General features: G+C 36.9%; 1 protein-coding gene across 1 annotated transcript in view; it reads right to left on the reverse strand.

Annotated features, from left to right (window-relative positions):
• PHLPP1 (PH domain and leucine rich repeat protein phosphatase 1) overlaps window positions 1-17136 on the reverse strand; it is a 533157-nt gene that overhangs the window by 41975 nt on the left and 474046 nt on the right. Inside the window, exons 18-19 of the mRNA XM_053714638.1 lie at window positions 7912-8028; window positions 6103-6297 (exon numbers count right to left, since the gene is read on the reverse strand). Of these exons, the coding sequence (XP_053570613.1) occupies window positions 6103-6297; window positions 7912-8028 (312 nt within the window). The remainder of the gene's footprint in view (window positions 1-6102; window positions 6298-7911; window positions 8029-17136) is intronic.

The following is a 17136-nucleotide window of genomic DNA, read 5'->3' on the forward strand; positions in this document are numbered from 1 at the left end:
AAACGCATGGTAAGCTTGGGTTAATAATGAAAAAATGACTTGCTCTAATGAATAAAATAATGCCATTTTTGCATAAGAAAATATTTTTAAAGAATTTATAAAAGAGAGAGGGAAGGATACGACGGGAGGAAAAAAAAACATAATTTATGTAAGAACTTACCTGATAAATTCATTTCTTTCATATTAACAAGAGTCCATGAGCTAGTGACGTATGGGATATACATTCCTACCAGGAGGGGCAAAGTTTCCCAAACCTTAAAATGCCTATAAATACACCCCTCACCACACCCACAAATCAGTTTAACGAATAGCCAAGAAGTGGGGTGATAAGAAAAAAAGTGCGAAGCATATAAAATAAGGAATTGGAATAATTGTGCTTTATACAAAAAAATCATAACCACCACAAAAAAGGGTGGGCCTCATGGACTCTTGTTAATATGAAAGAAATGAATTTATCAGGTAAGTTCTTACATAAATTATGTTTTCTTTCATGTAATTAACAAGAGTCCATGAGCTAGTGACGTATGGGATAATGACTACCCAAGATGTGGATCTTTCCACACAAGAGTCACTAGAGAGGGAGGGATAAAATAAAGACAGCCAATTCCTGCTGAAAATAATCCACACCCAAAATAAAGTTTAACAAAAAACATAAGCAGAAGATTCAAACTGAAACCGCTGCCTGAAGAACTTTTCTACCAAAAACTGCTTCAGAAGAAGAAAATACATCAAAATGGTAGAATTTAGTAAAAGTATGCAAAGAGGACCAAGTTGCTGCTTTGCAGATCTGGTCAACCGAAGCTTCATTCCTAAACGCCCAGGAAGTAGAAACTGACCTAGTAGAATGAGCTGTAATTCTTTGAGGCGGAATTTTACCCGACTCAACATAGGCAAGATGAATTAAAGATTTCAACCAAGATGCCAAAGAAATGGCAGAAGCTTTCTGGCCTTTCCTAGAACCGGAAAAGATAACAAATAGACTAGAAGTCTTACGGAAAGATTTCGTAGCTTCAACATAATATTTCAAAGCTCTAACAACATCCAAAGAATGCAATGATTTCTCCTTAGAATTCTTAGGATTAGGACATAATGAAGGAACCACAATTTCTCTACTAATGTTGTTGGAATTCACAACTTTAGGTAAAAATTCAAAAGAAGTTCGCAACACCGCCTTATCCTGATGAAAAATCAGAAAAGGAGACTCACACGAAAGAGCAGATAATTCAGAAACTCTTCTAGCAGAAGAGATGGCCAAAAGGAACAAAACTTTCCAAGAAAGTAATTTAATGTCCAATGAATGCATAGGTTCAAACGGAGGAGCTTGAAGAGCTCCCAAAACCAAATTCAAACTCCATGGAGGAGAAATTGACTTAATGACAGGTTTTATACGAACCAAAGCTTGTACAAAACAATGAATATCAGGAAGAATAGCAATCTTTCTGTGAAAAAGAACAGAAAGAGCGGAGATTTGTCCTTTCAAAGAACTCGCGGACAAACCCTTATCTAAACCATCCTGAAGAAACTGTAAAATTCTCGGTATTCTAAAAGAATGCCAAGAAAAATGATGAGAAAGACACCAAGAAATATAAGTCTTCCAGACTCTATAATATATCTCTCGAGATACAGATTTACGAGCCTGTAACATAGTATTAATCACGGAGTCAGAGAAACCTCTATGACCAAGAATCAAGCGTTCAATCTCCATACCTTTAAATTTAAGGATTTCAGATCCGGATGGAAAAAAGGACCTTGAGACAGAAGGTCTGGTCTTAACGGAAGAGTCCATGGTTGGCAAGATGCCATCCGGACAAGATCCGCATACCAAAACCTGTGAGGCCATGCCGGAGCTATTAGCAGAACAAACGAGCATTCCCTCAGAATCTTGGAGATTACTCTTGGAAGAAGAACTAGAGGCGGAAAGATATAGGCAGGATGATACTTCCAAGGAAGTGATAATGCATCCACTGCCTCCGCCTGAGGATCCCGGGATCTGGACAGATACCTGGGAAGTTTCTTGTTTAGATGAGAGGCCATCAGATCTATCTCTGGGAGCCCCCACATTTGAACAATCTGAAGAAATACCTCTGGGTGAAGAGACCATTCGCCCGGATGCAACGTTTGGCGACTGAGATAATCCGCTTCCCAATTGTCTACACCTGGGATATGAACCGCAGAGATTAGACAGGAGCTGGATTCCGCCCAAACCAAAATTCGAGATACTTCTTTCATAGCCAGAGGACTGTGAGTCCCTCCTTGATGATTGATGTATGCCACAGTTGTGACATTGTCTGTCTGAAAACAAATGAACGATTCTCTCTTCAGAAGAGGCCAAAACTGAAGAGCTCTGAAAACTGCACGGAGTTCCAAGATATTGATCGGTAATCTCACCTCCTGAGATTCCCAAACTCCTTGTGCCGTCAGAGATCCCCACACAGCTCCCCAACCTGTGAGACTTGCATCTGTTGAAATTACAGTCCAGGTCGGAAGAACAAAAGAAGCCCCCTGAATTAAACGATGGTGATCTGTCCACCACGTTAGAGAGTGCCGAACAATCGGTTTTAAAGATATTAATTGATATATCTTCGTGTAATCCCTGCACCATTGGTTCAGCATACAGAGCTGAAGAGGTCGCATGTGAAAACGAGCAAAGGGGATCGCGTCCGATGCAGCAGTCATAAGACCTAGAATTTCCATGCATAAGGCTACCGAAGGGAATGATTGAGACTGAAGGTTTCGACAGGCTGTAATCAATTTTAGACGTCTCTTGTCTGTTAAAGACAAAGTCATGGACACTGAATCTATCTGGAAACCCAGAAAGGTTACCCTTGTTTGAGGAATCAAAGAACTTTTTGGTAAATTGATCCTCCAACCATGATCTTGAAGAAACAACACAAGTCGATTCGTATGAGACTCTGCTAAATGTAAAGACGGAGCAAGTACCAAGATATCGTCCAAATAAGGAAATACCACAATACCCTGTTCTCTGATTACAGACAGAAGGGCACCGAGAATCTTTGTGAAAATTCTTGGAGCTGTAGCAAGGCCAAACGGTAGAGCCACAAATTGGTAATGCTTGTCTAGAAAAGAGAATCTCAGGAATTGATAATGATCTGGATGAATCGGAATATGCAGATATGCATCCTGTAAATCTATTGTGGACATATAATTCCCTTGCTGAACAAAAGGCAATATAGTCCTTACAGTTACCATCTTGAACGTTGGTATCCTTACATAACGATTCAATAATTTTAGATCCAGAACTGGTCTGAAGGAATTCTCCTTCTTTGGTACAATGAAGAGATTTGAATAAAACCCCATCCCCTGTTCCGGAACTGGAACTGGCATAATTACTCCAGCCAACTCTAGATCTGAAACACAATTCAGAAATGCTTGAGCTTTCACTGGATTTACTGGGACATGGGAAAGAAAAAATCTCTTTGCAGGAGGTCTCATCTTGAAACCAATTCTGTACCCTTCTGAAACAATGTTCTGAATCCAAAGATTGTGAACAGAACTGATCCAAATTTCTTTGAAAAAACGTAACCTGCCCCCTACCAGCTGAACTGGAATGAGGGCCGTACCTTCATGTGAACTTAGAAGCAGGCTTTGCCTTTCTAGCAGGCTTGGATTTATTCCAGACTGGAGATGGTTTCCAAACTGAAACTGCTCCTGAGGACGAAGGATCAGGCTTTTGTTCTTTGTTGAAACGAAAGGAACGAAAACGATTGTTAGCCCTGTTTTTACCTTTAGACTTTTTATCCTGTGGTAAAAAAGTTCCTTTCCCACCAGTAACAGTTGAAATAATAGAATCCAACTGAGAACCAAATAATTTGTTTCCCTGGAAAGAAATGGAAAGTAGAGTTGATTTAGAAGCCATATCAGCATTCCAAGTCTTAAGCCATAAAGCTCTTCTGGCTAAGATAGCCAGAGACATAAATCTAACATCAACTCTAATAATATCAAAAATGGCATCACAGATGAAATTATTAGCATGCTGGAGAAGAATAATAATATCATGAGAATCACGATTTGTTACTTGTTGCGCTAGAGTTTCCAACCAAAAAGTTGAAGCTGCAGCAACATCAGCCAATGATATAGCAGGTCTAAGAAGATTACCTGAACATAGATAAGCTTTTCTTAGAAAAGATTCAATTTTTCTATCTAAAGGATCCTTAAACGAGGTACCATCTGATGTAGGAATGGTAGTACGTTTAGCAAGGGTAGAAATAGCCCCATCAACTTTAGGGATTTTGTCCCAAAATTCTAATCTGTCAGGCGGAACAGGATATAATTGCTTAAAACGTTTAGAAGGAGTAAATGAATTACCCAATCTATCCCATTCCTTAGCAATTACTGCAGAAATAGCATTAGGAACAGGAAAGACTTCTGGAATAACCGCAGGAGCTTTAAAAACCTTATCCAAACGTATAGAATTAGTATCAAGAGGACTAGAATCCTCTATTTCTAAAGCAATTAGTACTTCTTTAAGTAAAGAGCGAATAAATTCCATCTTAAATAAATATGAAGATTTATCAGCATCAATCTCTGAGACAGAATCCTCTGAACCAGAAGAGTCCAAAGAATCAGAATGATGGTGTTCATTTAAAAATTCATCTGTAGAGAGAGAACATTTAAAAGACTTTTTACGTTTACTAGAAGGAGAAATAACAGACAAAGCCTTCTTTATGGATTCAGAAACAAAATCTCTTATGTTATCAGGAACATTCTGCACCTTAGATGTTGAGGGAACTGCAACAGGCAATGGTACATCACTAAAGGAAATATTATCTGCATTAACAAGTTTGTCATGACATTTAATACAAACAACAGCTGGAGGAATAGCTACCAAAAGTTTACAGCAGATACACTTAGCTTTGGTAGATCCAGCAGGCAGAGGTTTTCCTGTAGTATCTTCTGGCTCAGATGCAACGTGAGACATCTTGCAATATGTAAGAGAAAAAACAACATATAAAGCAAAATAGATCAAATTCCTTATAAGACAGTTTCAGGAATGGGAAAAAAATGCCAAACATCAAGCTTCTAGCAACCAGAAGCAAATGAAAAATGAGACTGAAATAATGTGGAGACAAAAACGACGCCCATATTTTTTGGCGCCAAATAAGACGCCCACATTATTTGGCGCCTAAATGCTTTTGGCGCCAAAAATGACGCCACATCCGGAACGCCGACATTTTTGGCGCAAAATAACGTCAAAAAAATGACGCAACTTCCGGCGACACGTATGACGCCGGAAACGAAATGAATTTTTGCGCCAAAAAAGTCCGCGCCAAGAATGACGCAATAAAATGAAGCATTTTCAGCCCCCGCGAGCCTAACAGCCCACAGGGAAAAAGTCAAATTTTTGAGGTAAGAAAAATATGATAATTAAAGCATAATCCCAAATATGAAACTGACTGTCTGGAAATAAGGAAAGTTGAACATTCTGAGTCAAGGCAAATAAATGTTTGAATACATATATTTAGAACTTTATAAATAAAGTGCCCAACCATAGCTTAGAGTGTCACAGAAAATAAGACTTACTTACCCCAGGACACTCATCTACATGTTTGTAGAAAGCCAAACCAGTACTGAAACGAGAATCAGTAGAGGAAATGGTAAATATAAGAGTATATCGTCGATCTGAAAAGGGAGGTAAGAGATGAATCTCTACGACCGATAACAGAGAACCTTATGAAATAGACCCCGTAGAAGGAGATCACTGCATTCAATAGGCAATACTCTCCTCACATCCCTCTGACATTCACTGCACGCTGAGAGGAAAACCGGGCTCCAACTTGCTGCGGAGCGCATATCAACGTAGAATCTAGCACAAACTTACTTCACCACCTCCCTTGGAGGCAAAGTTTGTAAAACTGATTTGTGGGTGTGGTGAGGGGTGTATTTATAGGCATTTTAAGGTTTGGGAAACTTTGCCCCTCCTGGTAGGAATGTATATCCCATACGTCACTAGCTCATGGACTCTTGTTAATTACATGAAAGAAACATTAATTTGATTACTTAGATATATATGTAAACCATATAAATAAAAAGAAATCTCAAACATTTTTTAGAATAAAAGCAGTAGATATAAACTGTGCAGACCTTTGCATGACAAGGAATGTGTTCCCCATGTATTCTTCCTCGCTCTTGGTCTTCTGCAGTTCATCAGCCAGGATGTCGCTCATTGTGCACTGCAGCAGACTAGGCACCTCCACGTTGCGTTCCCCATCAAATACACCGTATACTGCTTCACGGTTATCACAGAAGTTGTTGACCAAAAGTGATGCAACACACAATCTATGGATACGGAAGAAGTTAATTTAGAGTACAGTACAATACTCTAATACACACCTTAATGGGCAAGCCCCCATTTAACCATAACAGCAGTCTATTTTGTAAGGTCGGCCCACTCCAGTGAAAAGTTCACATAAAAATGTACAACATAACTCTTCCCTATCTGTATAAATAGACTTTAAAATTATTCCAACTAAAAAAATACACTAAAGGGTCATTAAAGTACAGTTAGACGCACCACAGAATATAAATCAGTTTGTAAATAACAGCACATAATACTGTTATATCCTGCAAGTTTAAATAAATACATTTTTTTCTGATTCTAGCTATTTCAGCTCACCCATGGAGGGAGTAGTTCCGGTGAGAGTGACAAACTCTCACGCACTTGCTTTGAGCTTCCACATCGATTTATTCCCTTAAAATGAATTATCTGTGCTGTGGCTTAAAATATCTGAAAATCAGCATTGTTTCCAGGTGTTTTTGTGTGTGTGTATTAAACCTGCTTAATAATTGATTAATTTATTGAGCAGAATCTGTGCTAAGCCCCCATAAGGTATGAGGAAGAGATCCCCTTCTCCCTTAATGCATGTGCCAATTCACACAGACAGGTTTGTATTTAGTATAGCAAATGTCCTTTAGTTCTGGGAGGCAGGAAAATCAGTGAAAAGAAAGAAAACAAAAAACTTAAAATAAATACTAATTTTATAATAAAGCTGCACTATTATTTGACAAAATGCTTCCTAGATATCATGATGCAGTTACTTTCAGCTTGTAACCATGTAATGCCTAAGAAATTGTCAAAAATAAAAAAGGGGAAAAAATAAAACAAAACATGAAAAATTGTAATACGGGGACAACTATGTGGATACTTCTAGTGTAAAAGTGCTTTAATACTGTATAGTTATGCAGGGATCCTTATGAGCAGGTGGCTAGCAAGCAGTTAACATTCCTCACAGCTGATATCATGCTTCATGCAGCCACTTGAATGCACATCCTTTCAGCTCCCAATGAATGCTGATGAAATGTGGGTCTCTGTCCTACAAGAAGCATTGTACAGGCTGTCCAGTGAAGGCATGCAGCATCAGTTACACTAGTCCCTTAGCAATGTGCACAGTCTGACGTCACTGTCTGGCCTGATTTGTAAATTTAAGGCCTGCGCTCCTTTCACGTGAGAAACAGGCCCTTTCCCACATTCTCATTCATCAGTAGTGACATTTACCCTGCTATTCAAATTTGCTGCAAGGGCAGAATGCAGCTCCAAACTCTATTGTTTTGTTTTTAACATTCTTGCATAATTAGGCACTTTTTCTAAATGAAAACAAATTGAAACACTCTATACTCCCACTTATGTCTCATCTGAATCAAGTTTTCATGTGTTTACTTTACAATATGTACTTCAGAATAGCTGCTGCTAGAGTAGCTGACACAAATTATGCAGAGATTCAATTGGGACCTCTAGTCCTCAAACATTAGTAAAAGGAGATTACTGGAAATGATTTGGACTGAACAACTTTCTGCTGGTTGTTAAGTGCTAGTGTTCCCCACCCATAACACAAAGGAGGACACAGTGAGTAAAACTCAACTGTGAGGTATAGTCTGCTAAACACAGTGACATACTTGTTTTTTATTCCAGATGCCTCTGTATATCCATGACTCCACACAGCTGGGGCACCGGATGATTCACTTGCAGAGAACCCACATGAAGGTTGATCCACCTTGAAACATCGGATGTTGCTATAAAAAACATAAAAAATGAATAAAGAAAAGTGTATTTTTAGAAAGGTAAATACATGTAAATAAAAGTGGCAATCACCTACCAAATATATTTACTGTTTTGGGGTAGTGGCCTCTATCCTCTAAAGATAGCACACACGCATAAAACAGTGATAACTCAATTTTAAACGTGTATCATTCCTCCGAGTCCTTTAACCTCCAAACGCTGTTAAAATGTTCCATGCCGTCCTGTGGTTTAAATGCCGCTAAATGACAGCATGGAACGTCAAACCATACAGTATACGGCATCCTGTGGCCTCCTACTTTTATATAATGAGAAAATGGACTAAGGTGGGGGGGGGTTCCTAGCAGCGTAGGTAGTCCTGCATGATCCAATTCCAGCCTTGAAATCACGTGATTGCATAAACGATCGTGTGATTTAGTTTTCCAGCAAATGTTTACATCGGAACTTTGTTCCGGTCTAAGCAGTTTCACCCCGTAGGTGGATTTTATGGTGTTCTGCGCTATAAATGGGCCCCTAGCACCCCAAAATTTACTTTACAATTGGTCAAGAGGCACCACTTTCAAAGGAGGTGTCGCACGTCTAGCAGGCAATCTGCCGAAAGAACTATTTTTTTTAAAGCAGCAACCCCCATCTTTCAAATGAGTGGTCTTGTATCTGTACGGCTGCCAGCTGATTTTTCACAATGACAAATACCTCACAGCAGATATTTTTTATTTTTAAATGGGGGTTTTAAAGGGACATTATACATTATACATTTTTCTTTGCATAAATGTTTTGTAGATGATTCATTTATACAGACCATCTGGGAGTGTTTTTGTAACAAAGTATAGTTTTGCTTATTTTTTTTTTATAACATTGTGCTGATTTTCAGACTCCTATCCAAGCCCCAAAGTATCAGATGTATACTGATGTCTACAGATTCCTGCTTCTCCATTTTGTGGAATCTGTCTTTACATATACAGTGTGTGTGTGTGTGTGTGTGTGTGTGTGGGGGGGTTCCTGCTTACTCAACCCATTTCACTTGATGTCCCAGCCTAACCTCATCAACAGTGCGAAACTGGGAGCTTTAGGTCAGTTTTTAAAAGGTTTTATAATGGATTTTTAGAATCTGTGCATATTCTTCTTTATAGTAGTGTCTATATATTCATTTATATGAAAATTGGTGTACACTTTCCCTTTAAGACCTTTATTAACCCTTCATCATATAAATATATCATAAGACCCCGTCATTTGAAAAGAGTGGGGTCCCACCACTCAAGAGGTTTCATGTCCATACCACTATTAAGTGAATGTCATAGCAATAACGATCATCTGGGAGCAACTTCTAGCCTCATTGAGTTATGTGGTTAATGTCAGGGATGGCCACATGAGGCCTCTGCACTAGTTTGTGTGGCCCTAGGAAGGAGCAGAACTAAAAATGTGTGCCATAGTTGTGTGGCCATAGGAAAAAGCAAAACTACTGAGGATGGGAAAACTAGGTCTCCAGAACTGAAGAGCCCTTGGACGGGAGAAGAGCAGAAAACTAACACTCTGCCTCTTGACACATTTAGGAAATCATTATCTGTGTGTTTAATTAGCTATTAAATTATATGCAGCTCTAAGGCTTCTGAAATGATGATTTGCAGCCCCCCTGTATTAGGAAGTTGGCCACCATTGGTTTATGCTATAACTATTACATACATGGTTGTTTACAGTCATAAACAGTTTATTTATCAAAATAAAACAGGATGACTGGGGGGGGGGGGTAAAAGTAGATGATATTTTGTAAAATACTATAAAGAATAATTTCTTTTGGTTCAACTAATCTATGTTTGGTGATTATTTTTTTTTTGGGCAACAGTAGAAACATTGTCAAAATGGGTTATGCCACCCCCTTTGTGTAATCTTAAAATGTATCTAATATTTTTATGGGTACATAGGCTCCTCATTTTCTGCATACATTGCAAGATGGTGCAAAGTGACACTAATTTAAAATCAGATGATAAAATGTATCATTTATATGTTTTATTGAACGATATAGGTATACAACCCTAAATTATGGGGTACTGGGAAGGCGAACTGGTGTTAAATTATAGTAGAAAAAAATGACATGCTGTAATTCATTAGATTATGTCATTTTAAGACTACTGACCTTGTACAATTGTGTGTTTAACCCCCCAGTGCCAGTTACATAGCAGAGTCATGCAACTAGCACTGCTGATTGGATCAGTGGCGGTTTTGCCTCCGGACCAGCAGTGCTCTGCAGGTCTCAAGCAGTACCTCTGCTATGTGTTTAAACCCTTTGTAGGGGTCAAAGATAGAGCAGTGTAGGGTCATCTTTTTACTATTATGGCCCTTAAAATGTGGGGCAATAAAATGTGGACTTATTTTTATATTTAGGAAATAATGATCTATTCCATGTACACCATAGAAAATGACCTAAAAATGAATCCCCCCCCCCCCCCCCACATTTCATATGGTGTAATTTGCAGCTTTACCTAGGTCTGTCTTCAAGTTACAATTCTGTTACAGCACATTTTAAGTACAACTTTTTTTTCTTTTACATACAAATCTGCAAGCAATTTCATTTTAGACAAAGAGTATTCAAACTTTTTAAGGTGGGCCACAATGGATTTTTTTGTAGTTTAATCCCTTGGAGAATATAAAGAAAAGTTGCACACATAACAAGAGACTAGTACAGCTGTGTTCAAACAAAGAAAATAATTTGCATCATATTTTCCATTGCAATATAAATAAATGTAACTTTAAATGACTGATTGCAGGCAGATCTACATAAAGCAGAGCATTTATATGGCAGCAATTGTGTGTGCATGGTACTTCTTTTTAACAATACAACTCAACATGTGTCTACAACACAGCAAATAAGTCAGAAAATGTAGGTTAAATGGACATGAAACTCAAAGTTAAACATTTATGGTTCAGATAGATCATTTTAAGAGACTTTACTTCTATTATCAAACATTTACATTGGTTGACCAGATATGCAACTGGGTTGATAAAACTTACTTGAAGTTGGAGATGGATCCGCTCTGGAATTAACTTTAACTATGAGTTTAACTACTCTACAGGGGTTAAACACACAAACATGCAAGCTGTAGTGGAATAATATATTGATGAACCACATTAGACCATTTTTGCACTCATACCCCTTTAAATATTCAGTTTTGTTTTGATCCAAAGCGTTACCTCCTTAACACACCCTTGTAATTATAGTGTTATGTTCTAGCTATATGTATATTGTATATATATGACTAGTTATGGAATTTTCTGTTATGCATGTTACCACATTTTGTTTTCTATTTTAGTAAGCTGTTCATATGCTGTTAAAGGGATAGTAAACACCAACAATGGTATTGTTTAACCTCTTACGGACATATGACGGAATTTTTCCGTCATAAAACAATTGAGCAAACTGAAAGCTGTGTCCTTAAAGGGTTAAAAAGATAGATAATCCCTTTATTTACCATTCCCCAATTTTGCATAACCAAGACTGTTATATAAATAGACCTTTTTTTTTTATATATATTTTTTTATGTGTATGTAACGCGCCTCTGCTTGATTTTTCTTTTCTTAAAAGGGACAGTCAACCCTAAAATTGTTATCGTTTAATATACTTTATAACATTTAAAGGGAATAGTTTTCCCTTAATGCATTGCCAATTACCAGTTACAGAGTATACAATGTATGAGAATTAGCTTTTTATGTATATGAATTAGCTGGTTTTGTGTTTTGAACCCACAACCAAAAAAATCAAATAATCGGATCTCATTACTTTATCACATTGTGTACATATACCTGCTTCTTTATCTTATATCTGTCTGTAAACCAAAGACCAATACTTGGAGAGAACAATGAAAATTTAACATTTTATTACCTTATCTCTTCTATACCCCACTGGGAGTGTAATTTCTTCTGCTGGTTGTGTTTACACAGCTTATCTATAGCTTGACCCTAAGGCCAGAAACTTTTAGAATAGGTGGGGATACCACAGGCTAAATCAACTATTTCAAATGTCAACATAAGGGTAAAGGAAATACTTGTAAACAATTTAATACACTCCAGCAGGTAAAATGGATCATTGGGAACAAATTAAAGGGGAGAATTTTTTGGGTAAACTGTCCATTTAAACCTCTACATTTCTAAGCCACCACAGACAGCCGCTTATCAAATGCTTTTTTATTTGCTTTTCACAACAGGAGACTGCTAGTTCATGTGGGCCATAAAGATAACAGTATGCTCACACCTGTGAAGTTGTGCACAACACAGCACTAATTGGCTAAAATGAAAGTCAATAGATAATAAATTAAAAGTCATGTGGTCAGGGGGCAATCTGCAGAGGCTTAGATACAAGGTAATCACAGAGGTAACAAGTATATTATAACCATGTTAGCTGTGCAAAACTGGGGATTGGGACAATAAAGAGATTATCTATCATTTTAAACAACAAGAATTTTGGAGTTTACTGTCCCTTTAACATTTTCTTCCATGGTCCACTGCACTTCTACTTTTTACAGAGTGCAGTCCACATCATAGTAATTTTGACTGCGCACAAGCCCTGCACATTTGTTTCCCGGCACATCTGTCTGTACATGACGTAAACCTTGCCTTAAAATATATGGTGTTAAGTGGCTAGTTGAAATGTGAGCACCGCAAGTGCAATACGCTCAGCTACTATCTCTCAAAACACAATTCCCAACAGGTCTTCTGGGGACTGCATGTGTGCAACTCAGTTTGTTGGTACACAGCCCCGATTGCCATATATAGGACTAGAATAGAAAACAATTCTGCATAATGCACTCTTTTTTACAAGTTTTGTGATAACTCTGCATATGATATGCCTGCCAAGCATTAGGAATGTAGGTTATGTGCAGTGCATCACCATGTTGTACATTTCTCTCTATTGGCGGCATTGACAAATATTAATGTCAAATTTGTGACTGTGCAATTACTTTTTATAAACGGATTGGTATTATTACTATTACTTTGGAAGGGGGGATTCTTGCACCAGGACCCTTGGCCAGTTCTACATTACATTACTTTAAAGGAAAGAAAACTATACAGAAAATGTTCACAAATATGATAGAGCACTATTTAAACATCTTATTATTTTAAATGATATAGGTTAAATTTAAAAGGGACATAAAACAAGCTGGAATAGAGACAAAAATATGTACTTGAATTACTTTACCTGCAAATTTATACTGCAGTGCCCGCAATTAACCCTTTCTTTTAAGTTTCCGAATTGTACAGCTCTAACTCCCCCCACACATTTCCTTCTATGACTGTAGCTATTTCTACCATTGCTTTGGTAGAATGCAGAAGTACACATTGATTTTCTGCTGGAGCATGCCTAAAAGCAAATAAGCTGCTGTGAAATACAATGCCTGTGTTGCAGATACCAAATACGTATAAGGGGGAGTGGATCAGAATACTCCAGACAGCATGGCTATAACTACTTTTGCTTATTTTTGAAAATTATTTTAAAAATACTTTATTTTAGGATCTGCACAGATATCAACATGTTTTATGGCACTTTAAAGGACACTCAAGTCAAATTACACTTTCATGATTTAGATAGAGCAGGTAATTTTAAACAACTTTCCAATTTACTTACTTTAACAAAATGTGCAGTCTTTTTATATTTACACTTTTTGAGTCAACAGCTCCTACTGAGCATGTGCAAGAGTTCATAGAATATATGTATATGCATTAGTGATTGGCTGATAGCTGTCACATGGTACAGGGGGAGTGGAAATAATCATAACTTTGAAATTTGTCAGAAAAAAAACGGCTACTCCATTTGAAGTTCAAAGTAAGTGCTATTACATGTCTTTTTATCATACATTAGTTGATTATGCAAATCTAATGTATTTACTGGTCCTTTAAGGTGTTTATTTTTTATTATGAAGCCAACTGGAAAGGTTTCTATGTACAACTGGGCCTTCAGGACTGCTTGTACACTGGTTGATAAACAGTAACAAGCATCCCAAATGTAGACAAAAAAAGTTTGGCTGTAGTACAGGAACATGTTTTAACAAAAACAGAGAGATGCAACAAAGGAAGAAATTACTTTAGCGTCCATTTCCCTCTGAACTAAAAGGGACAGTTAACATCATGAGATTTTTATATCAAATGTTTAGTTATGCGTAATGCAAAATAGTTTTATTATTTATTTTGCCCTCCTTTCATGTAATTTAGCTCTAACTGAGGATTTTTTTTTTCAATTCTCACAATTTGAAATGCACTCTGCTGACTTCTCAAAACGAACCCTTTAACATACCTGTCCCCAATTTGCCTTTATCAGATAACAGCATTAAAAAGTACTGACATTATGAAAGTGGCTAGCACTGCCTGGATAGGAACGCACAGTTATATAGTAGTAAGAAGTTAAACAAATATATTCACCTCTAGAATTTAATAAAATCACAATTATTTGGTCACTAAAACTATAACAATCTATATTTATACTTCAGCATATGAAAAACCTGTACTGTAAGTCTTAGCCAAATCTTACTAAAACCTAATGTAATTAAAAATTCCAACAGGCCTTATCAGCGTTAAGAATAAAGATCAAAGGAATTATTCCCAGACCACAGCAGTCGTGACTTTTGACTCACTGACATAATCGCAGATTAATTATTTTTTTTATCACTGCTTGTTTTATGAGTATTTTTTAAAACAATTGTAGGGAAGCACTTGTTGCCTTTTCAGTCTGTGGTTTTAGGGAACACATGGGGAGTTTAGGATCTGATTTTTGGTACTCACTGAACGTGTAAGTTGACAAGATATTTTTTATTAAATTAGTTATATAGTGAGATAAACACACACACACACATATATATACATTTATTTATTTATAGAGTAGATATTAATATGTCACATAGGGATTAGGGTTCTACTTGATTCACCAATATAATCACAGATTAATTTATTATTTTATCACTGCTTGTGTTATGAGTATTGTTACAAATACTTTTAGGGAAGTACTTGTATTTTCAGTCTGTGGTTTTAGGGAACATATGGGGAGTTTAATATCTGATTTTTGGTAATATCACAAATTGTTTTATTATTCAACCTCTGTCTCATGTGTATTTGTTTGATATAATTATAGGGGAGCATTCGTTATATTATTTGGCTGTTTTAACAATGGGGTGTTTCAGAGCTAGCGGTGAGGAGTTTCTGTTGACACATGTTGATAAATGTATTAATGTGTTTCAATACGCACTCTTATATATTCTCATTGTAGTTTGATTGGTTTGTAGAAGTGGAGGCTTATCTCCACACTGTTCTAAATACACCCAATCCTGTCTGATCTTGGAAGCTAAGCAGGGCCAGAATGGGAGACCGCTAGGGAACACCAGCTGGGGACGGATTGAATCTCCGCCTTGGATTCTGTAAATTGTTGTCTGAATTATAAACTATGTGGTAACATTCTAAATGGGAGTTTTTTTTGGTTATTTGTATTTTGTAGTGGGTATGATCTTGTCAAATATGTACTAGTATGGGATTGGTCTGATGTTTGAATAGGCTGGTCCATCAGACACAAACTAAGTTCCGATTTGCTGCAATTATCTGCACTTGTGGATTGGATAATGGGCAGTGCGTGTGATTATGTCAGATGTGTACAAGTATGAGATTGGTCTGATGTTTGAATTGGCTGGTCCATTTGTGAGATAAACTGGGTCCCTATTGGTTGTAATTGTCTGCACTTGTCACATGAACCTGAATACCAGACATGTTTGTAAACTAGTAGTGAGAGGTAGGTTTGTTTGTTTATTTTCAATTATTTCTTCCTTATTTTAATCATTATTTGGTCTTTAATTCTCAGAACATTATTTTATTATTTTTTACCTTTTATTATTTGTTTTTGTTATCTACTAAACGAATATAAAGACACTATTATAACGGTGTATTCAATTTCAGTACCTATGTTATTTGAAGTATTTGTTTGAAGGGTGCAAACAAAGATATTTATGTCCATATACATACAGATGTATTTTTGTTATGCCTCTCATTCTTTTTATACACATTTCATACAGAATATAGAATTATTGTGCATTTATGCTATACTTTACAAACATTGCATATTTTATATGTGTAATTTGCAAATTATAATTATTTTTAGGTAATATTGTTTAGGTAACCTTTGTTCACAACAGGAGTTCTTAAGCACTGAGAAACGTGTCGCTTTGTTTTAATAAATGCTTTTATTATGAACTCAACACATATGCTCCTGTTATTTCCTCTACCAACTTACATGCTTATACAAGCATCACAGTGACGAGAGCTTGGGATTTGCGGAGGGAAATCTCCTGGACGACTGAGTATCTGGTCTGCCCTTTTAGCACTCATGATAGTGCTTTATTACAGGTGAGTTGCCACTTTGGATTTTGCAGTTTAAGGTGTACACTTTGGATGTTAAATATTCCACCATGAGGCGCCTCCTTTGATTTTTCTGTTCTGCACAGCAGCCTTATGAAAGGGTTTCTTCTGATCTACCCTTAAAACTATGGTGTTAAATACAATGGTCTGATTCCCACTAAACACATATGTTAACTCTGAATATTCTGACAAATACATTGATACAACTTACATAGATTGTGTCTTTGGACAGACACACAGCAAGAGGGTCATCATAGAGACACCAGGTGTGATAAACCAGCAAAAAAAGTGCTGATAAGGAAGGGAGGACTAGAAACTAAAATACTTAAAAAGTGTATTAACTGGCTTTTTGCAAACACACAATGCTTCCACACAAGTATCTTTACAGATATGTATTCAGGTCAGCTAGTTGTATGGCACTTTAAAGTAACTACCTAATAGGCTTTCTAAGCAGCCACTGGTTGCACAAAACAATGTTTGGAAACTTTATTGCCTAATTTTTTATCTGTCCCTAATTGTCCTCTGAAGAAGAAATCGATAAGGGCAATCAAGGTTTCAATATGGACACACACATCACTTTACATTAACTAAGTAGAATTGGAAAGCCGACAATGCTCAGAGTTAAATTACATGAAAAGGGGAGAAAATAAATACAAGTATACTGCAAAAAAAATTTCTACAACAAACATTTTTTTTTTATTACAGTCTAAAATGGTTTAATG

Source organism: Bombina bombina, chromosome 5 (genome assembly GCF_027579735.1).
Source record: "Bombina bombina isolate aBomBom1 chromosome 5, aBomBom1.pri, whole genome shotgun sequence".
Taxonomy (NCBI): Eukaryota; Metazoa; Chordata; class Amphibia; order Anura; family Bombinatoridae; genus Bombina; species Bombina bombina.